This window comes from Melanerpes formicivorus, unplaced genomic scaffold (genome assembly GCF_026170545.1).
Source record: "Melanerpes formicivorus ecotype bairdi unplaced genomic scaffold, bMelFor1.0.p_v2 SCAF_106, whole genome shotgun sequence".
NCBI lineage: Eukaryota > Metazoa > Chordata > Aves > Piciformes > Picidae > Melanerpes > Melanerpes formicivorus.
The window spans coordinates 783,922-807,392 of record NW_027142458.1 but is presented as its reverse complement, the minus strand read 5'-3'; the positions used below and the strand labels follow the sequence as shown (position 1 = coordinate 807,392).

General features: G+C 50.1%; 1 protein-coding gene across 2 annotated transcripts in view; it reads left to right on the top strand.

Annotated features, from left to right (window-relative positions):
* Positions 1–5,083: 5,083 nt before the first annotated feature.
* Positions 5,084–23,471, top strand: part of PRPF40A (pre-mRNA processing factor 40 homolog A) — a 31,037-nt gene continuing 12,649 nt past the window's right edge. The window contains exons 1-14 of one of the 2 annotated variants that reach the window (XM_068166787.1): positions 5,084–5,701; positions 8,010–8,147; positions 11,728–11,808; positions 12,972–13,002; positions 13,354–13,376; positions 14,258–14,335; positions 14,470–14,580; positions 16,435–16,555; positions 17,372–17,396; positions 18,100–18,417; positions 19,913–20,021; positions 20,701–20,765; positions 21,732–21,896; positions 22,809–22,917. In XM_068166787.1, coding sequence (XP_068022888.1) covers positions 5,339–5,701; positions 8,010–8,147; positions 11,728–11,808; positions 12,972–13,002; positions 13,354–13,376; positions 14,258–14,335; positions 14,470–14,580; positions 16,435–16,555; positions 17,372–17,396; positions 18,100–18,417; positions 19,913–20,021; positions 20,701–20,765; positions 21,732–21,896; positions 22,809–22,917 — 1,737 coding nt within the window. In that variant the 5' untranslated portion in view covers positions 5,084–5,338. The remainder of the gene's footprint in view (positions 5,702–8,009; positions 8,148–11,727; positions 11,809–12,971; positions 13,003–13,353; positions 13,377–14,257; positions 14,336–14,469; positions 14,581–16,434; positions 16,556–17,371; positions 17,397–18,099; positions 18,418–19,912; positions 20,022–20,700; positions 20,766–21,731; positions 21,897–22,808; positions 22,918–23,471) is intronic. The other variant, XM_068166788.1, reaches the window with a different exon arrangement.

The window sequence follows — 23,471 nt, the reverse complement described above, 5'->3', positions numbered from 1 at the left end:
CCAGGCAAGAAACTGAACCCACAGTTGCTAAGGCAACGCTGCCTTCAGACCCTCTTTGCTTTCTGCTTGGATATTCTTTCCCCAGGATGAAGCAGGACACAATTACAGAATCAGAGAATTGTCAGGGTTGGAAGGGACCTCAAGGCTCAGCCAGTTCCAACCCCCCTGCCATGGCCAGGGACACCTCACACTACAGCAGCTTGCTCACAGCCACATCCAGCCTGGCTGCAAACACCTCCAGGCAGGAGGCTTCCACCACCTCCCTGGGCAACCTGTGCCAGGCTCTCACCACCCTCATGGGGAACAACTTCTTCCTCACATCCAATCTCAACCTACCCATTGCTAGTTTTGTTCCATTCCACCCAGTCCTATCACTCCCTGACACCCTCAAAAGTCCCTCCCCAGCTTTCTTGGAGCCCCCTTCAGATCCTGGAAGGCCACAATGAGGTTTCCTCGGAGCCTTCTCTCCTCCAGACTGAACAGCCCCAACTCCCTCAGTCTGTCCTCATAGCAGAGCAGCTCCAGCCCTCTGCTCATCCTCATGGCCCTTCTCTGGACACCTTCCAGCCCCTCCAGATCCTTCCTGTGCTAGGGGCTCCAGAACTGGACACAGTGCTCCAGGTGGGGTCTCACCAGAGCAGAGCAGAGGGGGAGAATCACCTCCCTGGCCCTGCTGGCTCTGCTTCTCTTGCTGCAGCCCAGGCTCTGGTTGGCTTTCTGGGCTGCAAATGTACACTGGTAACTCCTGTTGAGCTTCTCATCCCCCAGCACCCCCAAGTCCTTTTCTTCAGGTCTGCTCTCATCTCTGAAATTAAAATAATCATATAAATACTGATTTGTTTGTTTGTTAGCTATTTGCTTTATTTTGGTTTCAAGGGTTTTTTTTTGTGTTTTGGTTTTTTTTCCACTCCTTTTCTAGTTTATTCTCTGTAACACAGGAGAGCCAAGCTGGAAGCTTCCCTGAGGTTTCCTTATGGATTCAGAGCCTTGCAGCTCATTTTGTGTACAAGCCCTCACCCTGCTGGCCAGAGCTCAGATGGAAATTGCTCTGCATCCCTGCAAAACAAGCACATTTATACCTAAAAGGAAAAATGTCTGGCAAATGTTTGAGAGCAATTTCATATTTAATGGATGTGTAGAAAGCAGAAGTGCATTTCTGAAAGCAAAATAGGTCACACCTTGAGTCTTGTGTCCAGTTCTGGGCCCCTCAGGTTAGGAAAGATGTTGAGTTGCTGGAAGGTGTCCAGAGAAGGGCAACAAAGCTGGGGAGGGGTCTGGAGCACAGCCCTGTGAGGAGAGGCTGAGGGAACTGGGGTTGCTTAGCCTGGAGAAGAGGAGGCTCAGGGGAGACCTTCTTGCTGTCTACAACTCCCTGAAGGGAGGTTGTAGCCAGGTGGGAGTTGGTCTCTTCTCCCAGGCAACCAGCACCAGAACAAGAGGACACAGTCTCAAGCTGTGCCAGGGGAGGTTTAGGCTGGATGTCAAGAAGACGTTCTTCCCAGCAAGAGAGATTGGCCATGGGAATGTGCTGCCCAGGGAGGTGGTGGAGTCAGCATCACTGGAGGTGTTTAGGAAGAGCCTGGCTGAGGCACTTGGTGCCATGGTTTAGTTGATGAGATGGTGCTGGGTGATAGGTTGGACTTGATGATCTCTGAGGTCTTTTCCAACCTGGTTAATTCTATTCTAGTCTATTCACTCAACTAGTTGTGCTGCCATTCTACTGCTAATAAAACTTAAACACATCTCCTTCCCTCATCTTCTGACAAATTCTCTACTTCAAAACAGTAGAAAAATAGCAGCACTGGAGTCCTGGGTCCAGTTCTCGGCTCCCCAGTTCAAGAGAGACAGGGAACTGCTGGAGAGAGTTTAGATGCTGAGGGCCCTGGAGCATCTCTATGAGAAGGAAAGGCTGAGAGCCCTGAGGTGTTGAGCCTGGAGAAGAGCAGCCCCAGAGGGGATTTGATCAGTGCTCAGCAAGAGATAAAGGACATATGGAGGGCTGGGTCCAGGCCCTTGTGAGTGGTGCCCAGGGACAGGACAAGGGACAATGGGCAAACTGAAACTCAGGGGGTTCTACCTGAAGAGGAGGAGAAAGTTGTTTGGTGTGAGGGTGCTGGAGGCCTGGAGCAGGCTGCCCAGAGAGGTTGTGGAGTCTCCTCCTCTGGAGAGCTTCCACACTCACCTGGCCTTCCTACCCTCATTGCCAGACAGACACCAGAACCCCCAAATTCCTCCTCCACACCTTTAAAGCACCAAAGCATGCACAAAGCAGAGGCTACGACCCCTGCCATGCACAAAGGCACACAGAGAGTTAAAATCAGAGAAGCTGATTGTGTCTTAATCTCTTATCCGCAACCCAAAGAGCCGCAGTGGATATTCAGAAAGCATTTTTTTCCCCTTGATCCCACAAGCCAAGAAAGATTAGAAGGAAAAAGCAAAGGGTGCTCATTTGTTTCCATCATCCATGCACACTCTAAGACACTTAAAATAGGTCCATGTAGAAAAAGAGGTCACTGTGGGCTCACCCTGCCCTCGCTCTAAGTGACCTGGACTTGTGCTGCCCCCAAACTGGGAAGGAGCCAAGGGGCACTGGTTCCAGCTGGGCACTGCTGCATCCAGCCTCTGAATGAGCTTGAGAGTGGTGCTAAACCCTTTCTGCCACAGCTGGAGATTCCTGGGTTTGTTTCTGGGCAATGGTTTGAAACTGGAGCAGGGCAGATTTAGGCTGGACATCAGGAGGAAGTTCTGCACAATGAGGGTGGCGAGATCCTGGAACAGGCTGCCCAGGGATGTGGTCGAGGCCACATCCCTGGAGACATTCAAGGTCAAATTGATGTGGCCCTGAGCAGCCTGCTCTAGTTGGAGCTGTCCCTTCCGACCTCAGGGGGATTGGACAAGCTTTGAGGTGTCCTTCCAACCCAACCCACTCTCTGATTCCATGATCTTTCTGTACATGTCAAGTGAGAATGTTCACAAGTGAGTTGTGTCAGAGAGGGAGCAGATGAGTCAGGATCAAACAGGTCTGTTACTGCTTGTTGATGTCTTTATTGTTATTGTTATTAACCTTTGCTATTAATTACTGCCAATTTTAACCACTGATTTTAAAAGCTACTCCTTTAAACAGAGTGAATGACCTGGATTAGAGAAGTAGGCAGCAGTGTTCTGGGCTCCCCAGTTCAAGAGAGACAGGGAACTGCTGGAGAGAGTCCAGGGGAGTGAACGGTGCCACAGCCAGCTGGAGGCCAGTCACCAGTGGTGTCCCCCAGGGAGCAGTGCTGGGCCCTGTGCTCTTCAACATCTTCATTGATGATCTGGATGAAGGGGTAAAGTCAGTCATCAGCAAGTTTGCAGATGACACAAAGTTAGGGGCAGATGTTAGTCAGTTAGAGGGTAGAAAGGCTCTGCAGAGGGACCTTGACAGACTGGACAGATGGGCAGAGGCCAATGGGATGGCATTCAACAAGTCCAAGTGCCAGGGGCTGCACTTTGGCTACGGCAATCCCATGCAGAGCTACAGGCTGGGGTCAGAGTGGCTGAGAGCTCCCAAACAGAGAGGGACCTGGGGGTGCTGACTGACAGCTGCCTGAACATGAGCCAGCAGTGTGCCCAGGTGGCCAAGAGGGCCAATGGCATCCTGGCCTGCATTAGGAATAATGTGGCCAGCAGGAGCAGGGAAGTCATTGTGCCCCTGTACTCTGCACTGGTTAGGCCACACCTTGAGTCCTGTGTCCAGTTCTGGGCCCCTCAGTTTAAGAAGGACATTGAGACACTTGAAGGTGTCCAGAGAAGGGCAACAAGGCTGGGGAGAGGCCTTGAGCACAGCCCTGTGAGGAGAGGCTGAGGGAGCTGGGGTTGCTTAGCCTGGAGAAGAGGAGGCTCAGGGGAGACCTCATTGCCCTCTACAAGTACCTGAAGGGTGGTTGGAGCAAGGAAGGGGTTGGCCTCTTCTCCCAGGCAACCAGCACCAGAACAAGAGGACACAGTCTCAAGCTGTGCCAGGGGAGGTTTAGACTCAAGGTGAGGAGGAAGTTCTTCACCGAGCGAGTCGTTCATCATTGGGATGTGCTGCCCAGGGAGGTGGTTGAGTCATCGACCCTGGAGGCGTTCAAGGGGAGATTGGATGTGGCACTTGGTGCCATGGTCTAGTCATGGGGTCTGTGTTGATAGGTTGGACTCGATGATCCTCGAGGTCTCTTCCAACCTTAGTGATACTGTGATACTGTGATACTGTGTGTCTGCAGAGGAGTGGTCACCGTGATGCTGGGCAAGCTGCTGTGGCTGCCCCCGGTGCAGCAGGGGCGTGGGGCTGGCCGATCTCCAGAGGTCCCTTCCAACCCCCACCCTGCTGGGAAGAGCTGCTGCCAGCGCAGGGGTCACCGAATCACGGAATGCATAAGGTGGAAGGGACCCTCGAAGGTCATCGTGTCCAACCCCTCCTGCAGCCAGCAGGGGCATTTCCAAGAGCGATGGGCGATCTCTTAAGGCTTCTCCCAGGGTGCCAAAATGGTCACACGCTGTGCCAGCATCAACCCAGAGGGCTGCAGAAAGCCATCGTTAGGTCACTGCCACCCTTCAGTCACCGCGGGCCCGAGCGGGCAGAGGCGGCCCAGGGAGCTGCCATAGGGCTACCTGAGCCTTCCGCCCTCAGGCGCAGTTCCGATGGCGGAAAGAACGGGCGGGACAGGCCCAGGGCCTCCTCCCGCCACCGCTGCTGCCGCTTCCCCCTCAGACGGCATCTACCACGGCGCGCCCGGCCCGGGGGAAGCTCCCTGGCCCCACCGCCCGCCTGCAGCATCCCCGCTCGGCACGTACCATCTCGGACCGCCACGGAAGGGGGCGCAGGCAGCGAGGCCGAGCCCCCGGCCGGCGCCTACCACCCGCACCACTGCGGAGGGGAGCGAGGCTGCCACCTGCCGGTTTACTTGAACAGGCGGCGAAAACCGCGCTGAGCGCTTCCCCCCCGCCCCGCTTCCTTCAGACGCTCTTGGTGCCGTCCGGCTCCTCCAGCCCCTCCCGGCCCACGTGAGCCCTTTCCCAGCATCCCCTCCGCTCGGCCCCCGCCGCAGCCGCTTCCCCCCGCGCCAGCTCCGCGGCCCGGCGGGCCTGCGCTCGTCCCCCGCCGGCAGCGGCCCAGCTTACACCGGGAGGAGCCTCTGATCGCTATCCGCTGCATCCCCGCTCCGGCCAAACCGCTTTTTTCCCGCGGTTTCCCCTCTAGCCCCCGGCGCGGGGCCTCTCCTCTCTTCATCTCGCCTGGTCCTTCCCGCCGCCAGCGGCTCCGGGCACCGAGGCTAAGGAAGGCGGATAAGAGCTCCTTGCGGCTGGGCCGGCGATCAGGATGTCAGGTGGGGACTCGGCGGCGGCGGCGGCGACCGCCTCCCCTCAGCCGCTCCCGTTCTCCTTGCCGAAGCCCCCTCCCCTCATGCAGCTGACGCCGGGGGACGCCGTCCGGCCCGTCTCTTCCGCCGCGGACCAATCACCGAAGAGCGCTCGGCTGGCGGGCCGTCCGGATTGGCCGACTGGCAAGCCAGTCAGCTTGCTGGCCCCGTTGCTCCCGCCCCGCGGGGAGCCCGAGCCACTCATGCCCTTTGGCCCCTCGTCGCGGCAGCCACTCAGAGGGAGGCTTCTTGGCAGGTGCAGCGGGGGCAGCCTGCTCAGCCCCTCGATGCGGCCTGGCGGCGTCGACCGCGGATCCCTTATGGTGAGTGAGGGGCGGCGTGGAAAGGGGGTCCGGGTGAGCCGAGATCAGGCCCCGCTGAACCTCGGTCCGGGGCTGTCTCGCCTTGGCCGCGTCCCTCAGTGGCGGCACTGATTTTGTGGTGTGAACAACACGGGGGGAGATCGCTGAGTGCGCTCAGCCTTGGCGGGCTTCCGCCTTCGGAGGCGGTGCGTTGCTTTCGAGCTTCAGGAATGGCTGAGGGAAGTGGAGGCTTAGCAAGTGCGCTTCCCGCCTTGAAAGTTCCCTGCGACTGGCAGGGAGGCTGGTATGTGACAAGCAGCACCCTCAGACAGTGAAGGAAAGTTTTGATTAGGCATTGAAAGAGGTTGTCCAGGAAGAGGGTGCAGTCACCATCCCTGGAGGTGTTCAAGAAATGTGTGGACATGGTACTTGTGAACATGGTTTAACAGCCGTGGTAGTCTTGGGTCGATGGTTGGACTGGGTGATCTTGAAGGTTGTTTCCAAATGAAACAATTCTGTGATTCTGTGGAAACACAGTTACGTTCCAAGGAGGTTCTGAGGAACCATGGTTCATCTAAGCCGAGTTACTTGGACAGCAGCTGAGACTATGGAGACAAGAAGCCTGTCGCTGCACATCCTGTGAGAGTCAAGGATGTGCCAATGTCAAGTCTTCTCTTCGAGTCTTCCTAGTTTGTGATTTCTTGAAGTGATTTGAAGGCATCCCTGCCTGTGATGGGGGGGGGTTGGAACTAGATGAGCTTGAAGGTCCCTTCCAACCCAAACCATTCTGTGAATTAGTATCTAGCATATCTAACAGAGTTTCTAACACTTTTCTAACATCCTTCTGTATGTGTGCATTTAAATTGTATGTTCCTAATTCTGTGTACCTTAAGGTACTCTTAGAGCTGTTGCTTCTGACTGGAGTAGAAAATTGTTAGCATATTTTGGTGCTTCAAAACAGGGAAAATTGCCATATTTATTCTTGTACCAACCCTGGGACTATACCAAGTGGTAGAAGAACAGGATCCAGCTGGATCCTTTTCCTATCCAGGAACTGGTGAAGGGTTTAGAGCACAGGGCTGGTGAGGAGCAGCTGAGGGAAGTGGGGTTGTTCAGCCTGGACAAGAGGAGGCTGAGGGGAGACCTCATTGCTCTCCACAACTCCCTGAAAGGAGGATGGAGCAGGGTGGGGATTGATCTTTTCTCAAGTAGCAAATGATGGGACAAGAAGTGGCCTCAAGTTGCACCACGGGAGGCTCAGGGTTGGGCAGGAGGAACAATTTCTTCCCTGAAAGAGTTGTCAAGGCCTAGCCCAGGCTGCCCAGGACAGTGCTGGAGTCCCCATCCCTGAAGGGCTTTCAAATTCGTTCAGATGTGGTGTGGAGGGACGTGGTTTAGTGGTGACTTTGTAGTGTTGGTTTAATAGTTGGACCTGATTCTTTTCCAGCCTATGTGAATCTGTCCCAATAGAAGGGCAGGGTTGTCATGGTCAGTGTAGATATCATTTCAGACTTGGCCATCAGGAGCAGAAGATACCTTGTTTCTCTGATTGCTCTGCCAGAGGGTTACTTGCATCAATGGCAATGCACCCAGAGGTAGCTGCATTCCTAAACTGAGTGTGCTTTATGGAGTTGTGGGTTGGTTTTTTTCCTCCACTTGGATGCTCAGGTGGACATTTCAAATGAGTTTGTTAATTACAGAATCACAGAGTAGTTTGGATTGGAAGGAATCTTAATGCTCATCTAGCTTTAACAGCCCTCCCTGGAAGTGTTCAAGGCCAGGTTGGATGAGGCCTTGAGCAACCTGGTCTAGTGGGAGGTGCCCATGGCTGGGGGGGTTGGAACTAGATGATTTTTAAGGGCCTATCCAACCCAAACTATTCTTTGATATTTAACTAGATCAGGTTGCTCAGAGCCCCAGACAACCTGGCTTTGAACTGTTCCAGGGACAGAATGTACAGTGGTGGTTCACTCTGACTCTAAAGGAGCTGAAGGAGTGAACCATCTTGCTTCCTCTTTGCACTGTCTGTCTGAGCTGGACCAAATCATTCTGCAAGAGTGGTCAGGCATTGGAACAGGCTGCCCAGGGAGGTGGTGGAGTCACCACTCCTGAAGGTGTTCAAGAAATATGGGAATGTGGCATCTGGGGATGTGGTTTAATGGTGATGGTGGTGTTGGGTTGATGATTGGACTTGTTTGGGTTGTAAAAGATTAATTCTCTGATTCTCAGTTCAGTGCTGAGCCTGTCTTTGCTGTTAACACTTTGCTGTGGGGGTTGTGTTATTGCTCCAGGCTGATATTTTGTTTTCTCCTCTGTTGCTGGTTTTCAGATGGGACACCCAGGCATGCCACATTATCCCCCCATGGGAATGCACCCTATGGGTCAGAGACCCCCAAATATGCCACCAGTTCCCCACGGTATGATGCCTCAGATGATGCCCCCCATGGGAGGACCACCAATGGGGCAGGTAAGGCAGTTCCACAAGGTCTCATTTATTTCCTTCCTTCCTTCCTTCCCATAATGAGCAGGTGATCCCAGAGGTGGCTAAGTCTTCTGCAGCAACTTGCCTAATGGTAAGGTGAATAAGTCAGGGTGGTTTATGCCACCGCTCCTATCCACGAAGGGGCTCTTCTCATTTGTAACAGGCAATTGATGCACCTTGTGTAACTTTACTTGTGAGTCCTTTTAGGTGGGAAGCCATAATCTGGTTTTCATGAAAGCTTTTTGATAGTTTTCTTTTGAGTTTTGAAGAAACAAGCTTTCCTTGCATCCTAGGAACACAGGGGCTCTTCTCAGAGGCAGTAACAATAGAGAGCTTCATGTTTCATTAATTCTTGGCTCTTACATCTACACAGATTAAAATTCTAGGCAGATGAGATTAAAATTCTAGGCAGATGCAAGAGAAGAAATAATCACCATTGGGATTTGTGCAGAATTCCTTCTGGAGTCCCAGGGAGTGGCTTTAGAATTCTGTGTTTCCACAGTTGCTGCTAGTGTCATGAAGTTGTTGAGTCCATTAACCCAAGGGGGCCTACAAGGAAGCTGAGGAGAGACTTTTTACAAGGGCTGTAGTGCTAGGATGAGGGGGAATAGGTTTGAGCTGGAAGAGGGGAGATTGAGACTGAAGATTAGGAAAGACATTCTTTGCAGTGAGGGTGGTGAGACACTGAAACAGGTTGCCCAGGGAGGTCGTGCATGCCCCTTCCCTGGAGGTGTTCAAGGCCAGGTTGGAAGGTGTCCCTGCCCATGGCAGGGGGGTTGGAACCAGATGATCTTGAAGATCCCTTCCAACCCAGCCCATTCTGTGAACCTATGGAACAATTCTCTTTCTGGATCTAAAGAAAGCTCCAGTGATACCACTTGTGATGGTGGTTTGCATAAGCAGAAATTGAGTGGCATCAACTAGACCACAGGTTTAGAGTAGACCAGAGCAGAAGGAAGCCTGAGAAAGATTAACCCTGTGAGAAGAGCCCACAAGGTCATACTGGCAACACTTTGCAGTGCCCTGCATAGAGTGTGAGGTTTTGGGTTGGTTTGGGGTTTTTTTAACTGGTGTCTGAAGGCTTGGTGTAGGAATCTTCCAGGTGGTTTTGCAGCCTGCTAGAACTCCTGGTGTAAAAATCACAGTTTGAAATCTGGGCAGGGTTTGAGCATTGGTGTGACAGCTAATAGTGTGAGTTCTAGTTCATCAGAAACTGAAATAGCAATTCTCTATTAGGCCTGTCCTGGTTTTTGAGTGGATTGCCCTTCTTTCCATCCCAGCTGGTTGAGTTTCTTTCCCAGCCCATCAGGTCTCTCTCCCTTCTTTCTTTTCCCTTTGGGAAGGCAGAGAGCTTCATGGAGAGCCTCTGGCACTGCTCTGGTGGCCAGCCCAGCCTTGACCCTTTTCACTTCCTTCACTTAATACTTCTTTTGTAGCTTCTTTTCCACTGCTCTCACTCTCATACTTTGACTACTTCAATCTTTAATATTTTAGTGAGCAACATAAAGTACTCAAGACTTACAGGCAGCTGTAGAGCAAAAAACTAAAGGTAAATGGTGTGCTGGAGGGAGCAGAACAGAGCCTCAGCTGCCCAGCAGCCCTCAGGATGGGACAGGGTGGTGATACTCTCACACCAGAACTACTGCAGTGGAAACAGCAGCCCATGTTGGCTTGTTTCCTTGAAGGCAAAGCTCTTCCTTCAGCAGATACCAGAGGTTTATTTGTGAGGCTTTGCAGGGTGGGATGTTTTGTACCTTGTTTCCTGAGGTGAACCCTGTAGAAGACAGGTTCTTTGCATAGCTAACAGCAAGAGCCTCCTGTCAGCATCGTTCAGAGGAAGATCTTTTGGTGAAGAATTAGCTCTTCCTCCCCAGTTTCTGTTCTTTTGCTGGCTTTGGGTTGGAGTGCTGCAGAAACCAAGCAGTGTACAAAGTTGCTTGAGGGCCTAAGCCAGGGCTTTGAGGAAATCTCACACACTCAGAGCTGCCTTAGTCACGAGTAGTGGTGGGGCAAGAGTGCTTTTTTCTCCTGCTTCTACAGGATGGCAAGAAATGGAAGTGGATGCCTTCCAGTCTTTCCTTCCTCCCTCACCCACCCATGAAAACCTTGTGGATTTAAGGGTGGAGCAGTAGCCCTACCACATATCCCTCTCTCCTCCAGGTAAGGAGAGTGGTAACCTGGTGCTCCCTGATGGTAGAGGGGATGGGGTCACTTGGCCAGCCTGCCAAGGACAGTCAAGTGAAAGGGGCATGACTGGAAGATTGAAGAGGGTTGACTCCCTCTCTGGAGGTGTTTAAAGCCAGGCTGGATGAGGCCTTGAGCAGCCTGGTCTAGTGGAAAGTGTCTTTGCCCATGGCAAGGGATTGAAACTAGATGATCTTCAAGGTCCCTTCCAACCCAAACCATTCTGTGAGTCTATGACTTTGTGAGACCTGTTTGGGTTGAGTGGTCAAAACTTCATAATTACCTAAATCATGTGTTTTGCCACTTGTTAGTTCTTCAGTGCCAGGATCAGCAAAACTAATGGGAAACAGGCAAGGTTTTAAACACTTGAAGTAGCATTTTTGACACCTCCTTTCCCTGGATGTGTTCAAGGCTCAGGCTGGATGAGGCCTTGAGCAACCTGGACTAGTGAAAGGTGCCCCTGCCCATAGCACTGGGGTGGAGGTAGATGATCCTCAAGGTCCCTTCCAACCCAAACTAATCCATGAATCTTTTCAATCCAACTGCCTGACTGTCTCTTGAAGGCTATAAAAACAAACATTTGAGCAAAGCCTCACTTACCTGAGCAACAGTTTGGTGGGGTTTTGGTCTCATCAGACCACCCAACAAACCCAAATACAGGTCCAGACCCACACTTTCTCCCTTTCTGTAGTGTGGTGTGTCCTCATGACCAAGTTTCACACAGTGCATAGTTTAATATATAGCTATTGTTTTGGGGTTTTTTAATAAGGCCTTTAAAAAGAGAGTGCAGAATTAGTTTAGAACCTTGATGGTTAATCATTTTCCCCTTAAGCCATTGGCAGAAATTCATTCTCCTGTTGCCCCTCTAAATTGATTTCTTCCTATTTGCAGAGCTAAGAAGTCAGAGAGGCAGGGTGAAAGCTCTCCCAAACTGTGAGCAGAACTAACCTTAAGACTCTGCTTTTACCTTTCCTGTGCTTAGTTTGTTCTGTGTGACCTTGGGATTTGGCAGAAATCCTTCTCAGCCTTGATTTTTCCTGCTTCAACTGAAGACTCCAGCAAGAGCTTGCTAACAGATCACAAATCTTCTCACTGAGTGCTGTTCTTCTGTAGTTGCAGTGGTGCTTTTCATCAGTGTTTCATCTCAGACTTTGGAATGGGGTAGAAATAATTACTCCTAAGGTCAATTTTGGAGGAGTGCCATGAAAGGAATTCTCCAAACCTGTTTTATTTTTGCCTTGCCAAGTGTTTCAAATGAGGTTTTTTTTGGGGGGATTTAAAAACTAGCACCAGATAAAGGTTTTTAAACCAAACCAAAGCTGTTGTCATAGTTTATGTTCCAAACCCTACGAAATGTCTCTGAAATGCTATTTAATTGCAGATGCCTGGAATGATGCAGTCAGTAATGCCTGGAATGATGATGTCCCACATGTCCCAAGCTGCTATGCAGCCTACAGTTCCAGTGAGTTGCACTTTTTTGGCAAGGGGTCTTGGGAAGTCTTTATTTTTGGGGTGGGGGGTTTGGAAGGTCTTTTTTGAGGGGGAGGGGTCTTGGGAGGTTTTGAGGACCTTTTGTACTCAGCACTGGTCAGGCCACACCTTGAGTCCTGTGTCCAGTTCTGGGCCCCTCAGTTCAGGAAAGATGTTGAGTTGCTGGAAGGTGTCCAGAGAAGGGCAACAAGGCTGGGGAGGGGTCTGGAGCACAGCCCTGTGAGGAGAGGCTGAGGGAGCTGGGGTTGCTTAGCCTGGAGAAGAGGAGGCTCAGGGGAGACCTTCTTGCTCTCTCCAACTCCCTGAAGGGAGGTTGTAGCCAGGTGGGGGTTGGTCTCTTCTGCCAGGCAGCCAGCTCCAAAACAAGAGGACACAGTCTCAGGCTGTGCCAGGGGAAGTTTAGGCTGGAGGTGAGGAGAAAGTTCTTCACTGAGAGAGTCGTTAGCCATTGGAATGTGCTGCCCAGGGAGGTGGTGGAGTCACCCTGGAGGTGTTCAAGAGGGGATGGATGTGGTACTTGGTGCCATGGTTTAGTCATGAGGTCTGTGGTGACAGGTTGGACTTGATGATCTTTGAGGTCTCTTCCAACCTTGGTGATTCTGTGATTCTGAGGAGGGGAGTTGAGAAGGTCATTTTTGGGGGGATTGAGAAGGTCTTTTGAGGGAGGGAAGTTAGAAGGTCTCTTTGTAGGGGGAGGAGCTTTAGAAGGTCTTTTTTCAGGTTAGAAGATCTTTTGGATTGTTTGCAAGCAGTTTGACTGCAGCTCTTGCACACCCAAAACCTTTTCCCACATGATTTAACAGGATCTTATTAAGCTACTCCAGCAGAAATTGAGAATATTTGCTTTTTCCTTCCCAACCTCATTTGGGGCATGAAAATGGGTCTGAAAGGATGGCAAAGGATCCCTGGTGTATTCTCTTGTATCTTTTGTCTTTCTGAATGCCACCTCGCTCTCCTTCATCCCTTATTTAAGGAGCAGTATTAACTGAGTGGTTGCTGGGCAGGCAGGGAGCCATCTTTTAGACAGCAGTTTGTTGATCAAAGCCTTTTTCACCTCTTTTCTGTATGTTTGGATGGATTTCACTCTACATTTTGCTCAGCACTTACAATATCTGTTGACCTTTCTTCCCACAGCCAGGAGTGAACAGCATGGATGCACAAGTAGGTGAGTCTGAACAGCTTGTTTCCACTTCAGAGGATTTCACCAAGGCAATTAAATAGAATGTAATCAAAAAAACCCTAACAAAAGGCCACAAAAAAATTCAACAACACCAAAAATTCAACCCAAACCACCAAAATTCAACCCAAACCCAATACAATTCAATTGCAGTGACACATTCTAGCTTTCACAAAGCCTGGTTTAGCCTTTCACCAACTGACAGCCTCACTCTTTGCCAGGGAATGGGTTTTTTTGCCTTTCAAACACTGATCAATGAGAGATTCACTTCTTTAATCTAGAAACACACAAACCACCCTAAACTCTTGTTAATTGATTTTTATTTGACTTCTTTTTTAGGTGTCACACCTCCTGGAACTCAGGTATGTAGGAAGCACAATGGGAGAAGATCTTAAGGGCAGACTGGTTGGTGTCTACTTGGTGTCTTTAGTTTTCCCTCTGCTGGAGCTGCTTTGCTGTCAGCCATGAGTGTTCATAGTTAAATTAGGTGTGGTTGTTGTTACTGCCACCAATTCCCTTTCCCCCCTCCCTCCTTCTTTCCTTTCCCCCCTCCCTCCTTCTTTCCTTTCCCCCCTCCCTCCTTCTTTCCTTTCCCCCCTCCCTCCTTCTTTCCTTTCCCCCCTCCCTCCTTCTTTCCTTTCCCCCCTCCCTCCTTCTTTCCTTTCCCCCCTCCCTCCTTCTTTCCTTTCCCCCCTCCCTCCTTCTTTCCTTTCCCCCCTCCCTCCTTCTTTCCTTTCCCCCCTCCCTCCTTCTTTCCTTTCCCCCCTCCCTCCTTCTTTCCTTTCCCCCCTCCCTCCTTCTTTCCTTTCCCCCCTCCCTCCTTCTTTCCTTTCCCCCCTCCCTCCTTCTTTCCTTTCCCCCCTCCCTCCTTCTTTCCTTTCCCCCCTCCCTCCTTCTTTCCTTTCCCCCCTCCCTCCTTCTATTTTTGTTTTGAAGACTTTTGAGGAATGATGTTTCTTTCAGGACCTTTAGAATGTTTTTAAGGCACTTCAGAATCTCCTTATCCCAACTTCCTTAGTTTTGAAAACAAGTGGGGGGCCAGGGGCTGAGAAACTCTTTAACAACTTGACACAAAGAACTAAGTCTCTTGCAAACAACACTTCCTTACATGCCTCTGTGCTCTGCCTTGCCCTCTGTGCTGCTGAAGGTACCTTTAGTCTGTTTGGGCTGTGTTTATATGAACACAGGCCACAAAAGATTAACCAGGATGTCTTTTCAGAGCTCTGTTTTGTTTCGCCCTCAGACAACGCACCCCGTCGTTTGCGCTGCCCAGCAAACCACCACCACCACCAGCTCTGTTAATGAAGAGCACTCTAAACAGGTTTGTCTGCTTTCCTTTTGGATGTCACCCCCCCTTTTTTGCTGTTTGTTTTTATTTCAGCACCTTTTGATTATGCCTCAGGCAGCAGTTGTTGGTTTTTGTTTGTCACTCACGGATTCTTTGCCTTTGCCTAGAAATCTACGTGGACGGAACACAAATCCCCCGATGGAAGGACGTATTACTATAACACTGAAACAAAGCAGTCCACGTGGGAGAAGCCAGATGACCTCAAAACACCTGCTGAGGTGAGCTAAATTCAGATGAACATCACTGCTGGGACAGGGGTTTTACTGTTTTGTGGCAACAGAAGGATTTGTGTCAACAGCTCGGGGAAGAGAAGGCTCCGGGGAGACCTTTTAGTGCTTCAAGGGCTGGTCAGAAAGCTGGGGACAGACTTTTGAGCAGGGCCTCTTGTGACAGGACAAGGGGGGATGGTTTGGAGATCATCTAGCTGGAGAAGAGGAGGCTGAGGTGGGAACTTATAAATGCTTCCAAATATCTAAGAGGTGGGTGTCAGTAAGAGGTGGCCAGTCTCTTCTCAGTGGTCCCCAGTGCCAAGACAAGAAGTAACAGGCATAAAGTTGAACAGAGGAATTTCTACCTAAACATGAGGAGGAACTTCTTTACTCTGAGGCTGGTGGAGCACTGGACCAGGCTGCCCAGAGAGGTGATGGAGTCTCCTCTGGAGATTTTCAAGGCCCACCTGGATGTGCTGCTGTGTGACTTGCTCTAGGTGATCCCCATCTGGCAGGGGGATTGGACTTGATGGTCCCCAGAGGTCCCTTCCAACCACTCACATTCTGTGATTGTGCGTTTGTGTGGGGCTCTGGGATTGTGTTTGAACTAAAAGAGGGAGATTCAGAGTGGTGAGAAGGGAGAAATATTTGACATTGAGGGTGGTGAGACCCTGTCCCATGTTGCCCAGAGAGGTGCTAGATGCCCCATCCCTAGAACCATTCCAAATCAGGTCGTTTGGGACTCTGAGCAACCTGCACCAGTTGCAGATGTCACTGCTATACTGCCGGAGCTTGCTGGATTGGCTGATCCTTAAAGATCCCTTCCAACCCAAACCAGTCTGGGATTCTCTTGTGCCAGGAGATTTATTAAGTGTTTTTTTTCCAGTGGGAGCAAACTCTTCAGATAAATGTTGCAAAACTGTTTATAATCCCCACTCTTAGTGCAGCTTGAGGCTGCAAAATGCACAAAACTCTCCAGTTTTCCTCCTCAATTTTAAGGTGACTTTTGCGTATTAGAAACATGGCTTCCCTTAGTGCTTAGTTAAGGTTATCTAAGTTATTTATCACTAGGGAAGATTTTGCTTGGAGAATATTTGCCTTGTACCCATAAGTTATGGATCATTATTTCTTGGCCTCTTTATTTTTCTTGCTGTTTTTCCTCTTTTTTCCTCCTTTTTCCTCTTTTCCCCCCATTCTTTCCTCTTTCTTTTTGTTCCTTCCTTCCTCTTTTCCTTCCTTCCTTGCTGCTGCTTCTTCTCTTTTTTCCTTCCTTCCTTGCTCTTTCTTCTTCTCTTTTTTCCCCTTCCTTCCTTGCTCTTTCTTCTTCTCTTTTTTCCCCTTCCTTCCTTGCTCTTTCTTCTTCTCTTTTCTCCCCTTCCTTCCTTGCTCTTTCTTCTTCTCTTTTCTCCCCTTCCTCCCTTGCTCTTTCTTCTTCTCTTTTTCCCCCCTTCCTCCCTTGCTCTTTCTTCTTCTGTTTTCCCCCCTTCCTCCCTTGCTCTTTCTTCTTCTCTTTTTCCCCCCTCCCTTCCTTGCTTTCTTCTTCTCTTTTCCCCCCTCCCTTGCTCTTTCTTCTTCTCTTTTATCCCTTCCTTCCTTGCTCTTTCTTCTTCTCTTTTATCCCTTCCTTCCTTGCTCTTTCTTCTTCTCTTTTATCCCTTCCTTCCTTGCTCTTTCTTCTTCTCCTTTTTCCCCTTCCTTCCTTGCTCCTCCTTTTTCTTTTCTTCTTGCCATTATAATTTCCCATGCATGCTTAAGTTATTCCTTGGCATAGGGTTTGTGGCTTACTTTTAGCTACCTTATAACTTTAAAGCACTACCTTGATTGTTGTAAATAACATGAATGCTTTTGTTTTCTCTCCATTAGCAATTGCTGTCTAAGTGTCCCTGGAAAGAGTACAAATCTGATGCTGGAAAGCCCTACTATTACAATTCCCAAACAAAGGAATCACGCTGGGCAAAACCCAAAGAGCTTGAGGATCTTGAAGGTAATGGTAACAAGAATGAGCAGGGAGAGTGGGTAGTGAGGTGCAAGCAGTGCAGATTGCATGAATTGGGGGCCAAAAGTAGGTACCAAAGCAGAGCAGACCGAGTTCTGTTAGAAATTAAAGCTGGAGTTAATGCTGTCTGAGACTTCTGTGGATCAGCTTTGCCTCCTGCATCCTCATTGCTTCTTTTTTCCACTACATCTTTAGTTCTTCCTTGTGTGGCAGCAGCACCAGCTGCTCCTCATGTCCCAAGCAGGAACTGGGTCAGGATGGTGGGGCAGTGGCTTGTTCAGGGCTGTGAGCACACTTTCTGCCTTAGTGCTAGGTGATGCTTCAAACCTTTCTTCAGTTTAGGCCTCTTCCTTAGCCACCAGTCCTTTGGAAACATGTAGGAACTTAGTAGCATTTTAGGGAAGGTTCAGGCTTTGAGCCAGGCATGAGACCCTGTGGCCAAGAATGACAATGGTCTCCTGGGGTGCATGAAGAAGAGAGTGGGTAGCAGGTCAAGAGATGTTTTCCTGCCCCTCTACTCTGATGCAGTCAGGCCACATCTGGAGTTCTGGGTCCAGTTCTGAGCTCCCCAGTTCAAGAGAGACAGGGAACTACTGGAGAGAGTCCACTGGAGGCTTCAAAGCTGCTGAAGGGCCTGGTGCACCTGTGTGAGGAGGAAAGGCTGAGAGCCCTGGGGCTGTGGAGCCTGCTACAACAGCAGCACTTAAAGCTCATTTTTTACTACATGATGTTAATAGGAACTCTATAAACTTACTTCTGAAAGTATTTTGACTGGGTTTTTTTCTTTTCCCTTTTCTCCTCTAGCAATGATAAAAGCTGAAGAAAACAGGTATGTTTTGAGTGGTGTGCTAAGGAGGGTTTCATGTTTTCATGTGGGAGCTGGTCCCTGGGTCTTAAAAGCACTGCTTGAATGCCAAGCAGTTGCTGTGTTTATTAAAACCTCAGGTAACCCAAGGCTTCTTTGGTTGGCTTTTCATAGCTAAAAGTGTTTCAGTAAAGCATTTCCTTTCTCTCAGCTAAGATTGCTGGGGGTTCTGCTGGAGAAGGGTGGTTGTAGCCAGGTGGGGGTTAGTCTCTTCTCCCAGGCAACCAGCACCAGGACAAGAGGACACAGTCTCAAGCTGTGCCAGGGGAGGTTTAGGCTGGAGGTGAGGAGAAAGTTCTTCACTGAGAGAGTTGTTAGCCCAGGGAGGTGGTGGAGTCCCCATCCCTGGAGGTGTTCAAGAGGGGATTGGACGTGGCACTTGGTGCCATGGTTTAGTCATGAGGTGTTGGGTGAGAGGTTGGACTTGATGATCTTTGAGGTCTCTTCCAACCTTGGTGATTGTACTGGGGGAGGTCCTGCCAGGGGGAGGTCCTACCACGGGGAGGTCCAGCCTCTGAGGGTTCTTCTGGACAGTTCTTTGTCACCAGACCTAAACTGGCCATTGAGGTCTGATCTTTGTGCTTTAGCAGCTGCTTTAAGCCGCAGGTTTCTCTGAGCCACAAAGCTGTGCCACTGTGTGACCGCTGCCGTGTTTTGGTCCTTGCAGCACGAAGCCTGAAGATTCCACTCCAGCCGCGGCGACTCCGGCTGCCGCCGCCGCCGAAGCCACCAGCGCCACCACCGCAGCCGCCACCGAGACTGCCGCGGCCGTCACCACCACCACCGCCGCCGCCGCTTCTGCAGCCACGGCAGCCCCTGAGGCAGATGCTGCTGCAGCTGCCTCCGTGGTGGAGAACGAAAGCGGCGGCACGGCCACGGCCGAGGAGCAGGGACAAGGGGCTTCGGCGCCTGCTGGGCAGGAGCAGAGTGGAGAAGCAGCAGCCAACGCAACGGAGGACTCTTCCAAGCAGGAGGCCTCAGGAGAGTGAGTGAAGTTACATAGTGTGTGGCTTTTTGTCTTGCTTCTAGCATCTGCTTACAGTCTCAGGCTGCACCAGGGGAGGTTCAGGTTGGATGTTAGGAAGAAGTTCTATACAGAGAGAGTGATTGCCCATTGGAATGGGCTGCCCAAGGAGGTGGTGGAGTCGCCGTCATTGGAGGTGTTCAGGAGGAGACTTGCTGGGGTGCTTGGTGCCATGGGTTAGTTGTTTGGGTGGGTTGGATTGGTGGATGGGTTGGACATGATGATCTTGAAGGTCTCTTCCAACCTGGTTTGGTTTATTCTAAATAAAGGTTTATTCTAAATAAAGGTGGCCAGCCTTCTTGGATAAATTTCTTCAGGGAAACATGAGCATGAATCAATGGCAGCAGAGAATAAACCTTTATTTAGAATGAGCCAAACCAGGTTGGAAGAGACCTTCAAGATCGTCGTGTCCAACCCATCAACCAATCCAACCCACCTAAACAGCTAACCCATGGCACCAAGCACCCCAGCAAGGAATAATGAGGAACCTTCTCCCAAAGCTCTTAAACCCTAGAGAGAACGTCAGTGGCACAAACATCTCGTTAGTTTCTGAGAGCTGTTAATATTTAAAGTGGAGTTGAGGAGGAAATTCATTACAGTGAGGCACTGGAACAGGCTGCCCAGGGAGGTTGTGGATGCCCCCTCCCTGGAGGTGTTCAAGGCCAGGTTGGATGAGGCTTTGAGCAGCACGGTCTAGTGGAAGGTGTGCCTGCCCATGACAGGGGGGTTGGAACTGAAGTGCCACGAGAATGAGCAGAGGGCTGGAGCACCTCTCCTATGAGGACAGACTGAAGGGGTTGGGGCTGCTCAGTCTGGAGAAGAGAAGGCTCAGAGGTGACCTCATTGTGGCCTTCCAGGATCTGAAGGGGGCCTACAAGAAGGCTGGGGAGGGACTGCTCAGGATCTCAGGTAGTGATAGCACTAGGGGGAATGGAATGAAGCTGGAGGTGGGGAGATTGAGGCTGGAGGTGAGGAGGAAGTTCTTCCCCATGAGAGTGGCGAAGCCCTGGAATGGGTTGTCCAGGGAGGTGGTTGAGGCCCCATCCCTGGAGGTGTTTAAGCCCAGGCCGGATGAGGCTCTGGGCAGCCTGATCTAGCGTGGGGTGTCCCTGCCCATGGCAGGGGGGTTGGAACTAGATGATCCTTGTGGTCCCTTCCAACCCTGACTGATACTATGATAGTACTATGATACTATGAATGATCTTCAAGGACCCTTCTGTGAACCTTCCCTAGAGCTGTGCACTGAGCTACAGTTAGATGAAAATGCAATAAAATGGTTTGCTTTTTTGATCAGTTGTGAGGTGTCTGTAAGGAAAAGTCTCCTACAAAATCTTTCTCTTGGGTAGTAGTATTTTCCTTTGAGTTGCAACTTAATTCTCTCTGGTGGTGCTGTTGTGTGACTGTCCAGTAGAAAAGAAGAATGCTCAAATAATGAAATTTGATGTTTTGTCCCTAGTGCTGCTTCAAAGAAAGAGGATGATGATGCCCAGCCTGTTAAGAAGACCTATACCTGGAATACAAAGGAAGAAGCCAAGCAGGCATTTAAAGAGCTGCTGAAAGAAAAGGTATTTCAGTCAACTCAGTGCTTTATTGAGCTACAAAACCTCTTATTTGTCAGAAGTTAACAGGGGATCATCTTCATGGCCCTCCTCTGGACCTGCTGCAGGAGGTCCATGTCCTTCTTGTGTTTGGGGGTGCTGGAGCTGGATACAGCCCTCCTCTGGCTCTCCTCTGGACCTGATGCAGTAGGTCCATGTCCTTCTTGTGTTTGGGGGTGCTGAAGCTGGATGCAGCTCTCCTCTGGACCTGATGCAGTAGGTCCATGTCCTTCTTGTGTTTGGGGGTGCTGGAGCTGGATACAGCTCTCCTCTGCCTCTCCTCTGGACCTGCTGCAGCAGGTCCATGTCCTTCTTGTGTTTGGGGGTGCTGGAGCTGGATACAGCCCTCCTCTGGCTCTCCTCTGGACCTGATGCAGTAGGTCCATGTCCTTCTTGTGTTTGGGGGTGCTGAAGCTGGATACAGCCCTCCTCTGGACCTGCTGCACCAGGTCCATGTCCTTCTTGTGTTTGGGGGTGCTGGAGCTGGACACAGCACTCCAGATGTGGTCTGAGCAGAGTGGCAGAATCCTCTCTCTCCATCTGCTGGCCCCGCTGCTTTTGAATGCAGCCCAGGATGGCAGTGACTCTTTTCTAAGTAATTGATTGGTTCCAGACCTAATTAATCTGTGATTTCATGTCTTCACAGAGAGTACCATCCAATGCTTCTTGGGAGCAAGCAATGAAAATGATCATTAATGATCCCAGATACAGGTAGTGCTTGGTTCTTTCCTCTTCCCATTCTAGCCAGCCACCAGCTGAGCAGCTCTGACTTCTCTGGCTTAACTTTGCACAGCTATTTGTGCATTTCTGACCACCTGCCATTGCCAGGAAGCTTTGTCCCTTTCCTACATAAAAAAAAGTGCAATTCCTAGGCTTAAGTTTTTCACCTGGAAAGGATGTGGCAGCTGTTGAGTGTATTTTTTATGGGGTTTAATTTTCTTTGGGATGAAAAAAACCCACCCAAACTTTTACACCGAGCTGAGTACTTTGTAGGTGACTTCTTAAATCAGTGGTAGGAAAATTCTTGATATCTATGATAAAATATGATAAGAATAATATTACCCTGTGAAATGCCTGGAGAAGAGGAGGCTCAGGGGAGACCTTACTGCCATCTACAACTGCCTGAAGGGAGGTTGTACCCAGGTGGGGGTTGGTCTACTTCTCCCAGGCAACCAGCACCAGAACAAGAGGACACAGTCTCAAGCTCAGGGGAGGTTTAGACTGGAAGTGAGGAAGAAATTCTTCCCAGCAAGAGAGATTGGCCATTGGTATGTGCTGCCCAGGGAGGTGGTGGAGTCCCCATCCCTGGAGGTATTTAGGAAGAGCCTGGCTGAGGCACTCGGTGGCATGGTTGAGTTGATGAGATGGTGCTGGGTGATAGGTTGGACTTGATGATCTCAAAGGCCTTTTCCAACCTGGTTAATTCTGTATGCAGCCTGAAAGCATAATGGCAGCTTATATTTTATTATTAAATAGCTATTTTTACTGCTTTTTTAATGATCTCTATTAATTCTGAGGGAGAAACAGAGTGGTGCCTGGGCCATTTAGATGATATTTTGTCTCCTGCTTGAATGATTAAAATCTTTTACATTTTAACCTTTTGGCTTTGGGGTTTTTTTTCCTTTTCTTGTATAATTGATGTTGTTTTCTTTTTTTTTTTTTGTCTTTGATGTGAAGTGCTTTGGCTAAATTAAGTGAAAAGAAGCAAGCTTTTAATGCTTACAAAGTTCAGACAGAGAAAGAAGAGAAGGAAGAAGCAAGATCAAAATACAAAGAAGCTAAAGAATCCTTCCAGCGTTTCCTGGAAAACCATGAGAAGATGACCTCCACAACAAGATACAAGTAAGGCCAACATGAAGTGAAGCTCCAGGTTTCACTATCTTGCCAAGTTAACCAAATCTGATTTACCTGAGAGCTGGAGTGCTCTCCATGAATGCCAAACTTCTTATATGCTCAGCCTGGAAAAAGATTTGGAGCTAAAATTTGTGTAGGAACAGGAGTGTTCTCCTTTTCATAGGCTCAGGTGCAACCAGCTCAAGTGGGTGATGTGCTGGTGAGCATGGGCTGAGCTTTTCATGACCATAAGTGAAAGAGCACATCAACTTTAATGGTTTTAGAAAGTTACCACAGGAAAAAATCAGAGTTACAGCATGGTGGGAATTGAACTCCTGGAGATCGTCCAGCCCAAGCCCCCCACTAAAGCAGGGGTTCCCATAGCAGCTTGCCCAGGATCACAATGGCCAGGTGGGTTTGGAAACTCTCCAAAGGAGGAGACTCCACAGTCTGTCTGGGCAGCCTTCTCCAAGGCTCCAGCACCCTCACACCAAACAATTTTCTCCTCATCTTCACCTGGAACCTCCTGGCTTCCACTTGGTGCCCATTGCCCCTTATCCTGTCCCTGGGCACCACTGACAAGAGTCTGGCCCCAGCCTCTTGCCCCCCACAGCTCCTTTAGCTCTTGCTGAGCATTGGTCACATCCCCTTTGGAGCTGCATTTCTCCAGGCTCCACACCCCCAGGGCTCTCAGCCTTCCCTCCTCACAGAGATGCTCCAGGCCCCTCAGCATCTTCACAGCCTGGTGCAGGAGGTTCTCCCTTCCCAGGCGCAGGTGCATTTTTCCCAAGAAATAAGATCTGGGAGATGTGCTACAAACTCATAATTCAATATGAAGAGTTTGTTAATGTTGTTGTAATGCAGTGGGACAGTTAGTGTTCACCAGCCAATGGCTGTTTGCTTTTCCTTTGTTCTCTCCAGAAAAGCTGAGCAGATGTTTGGGGAGATGGAAGTCTGGAACGCGATATCGGAGCGCGATCGCCTCGAGATCTATGAGGATGTCTTGTTTTTTCTGTCCAAGAAGGAGAAGGTAACTTTCTTTCAGGCTCAGCTTCTCACATAATATCTGTGCAGAACTTTACACCTCTGAGCAAAGAGATTTTGTAAGCAGTCTGATTTTTGAATGCTGCTCAGGGACAGCATTCAAACATGAACGCGAGCCAGCAGTGTGCCCAGGTGGCCAAGAGGGCCAATGGCATCCTGGCCTGCAGGAGGAACAGTGTGGCCAGCAGGAGCAGGGAGGTCATTCTGCCCTGTACATAGCTCTGGTTAGGCCACACTTTGAGTCCTGTGTCCAGTTCTGGGCTTCTCAATTTAAGAAGGACATTGAGACACTTGAAGGTGTCCAGAGAAGGGCAACGAAGCTGGGGAGAGGTCTGGAGCACAGCCCTGTGAGGAGAAGCTGAGAGCTGGGATTGCTTAGCCTGGAGAAGAGGAGGCTCAGGGGGGACCTTCTTGCTCTCTCCAACTCCCTGAAGGGAGGTTGTAGCCAGGTGGGGGTTGGTCTCTTCTCCCAGGCAAGCAGCACCGGAACAAGAGGACACAGTCTCAAGCTGCACCAGGGGAGGTTTAGGCTGAATGTTA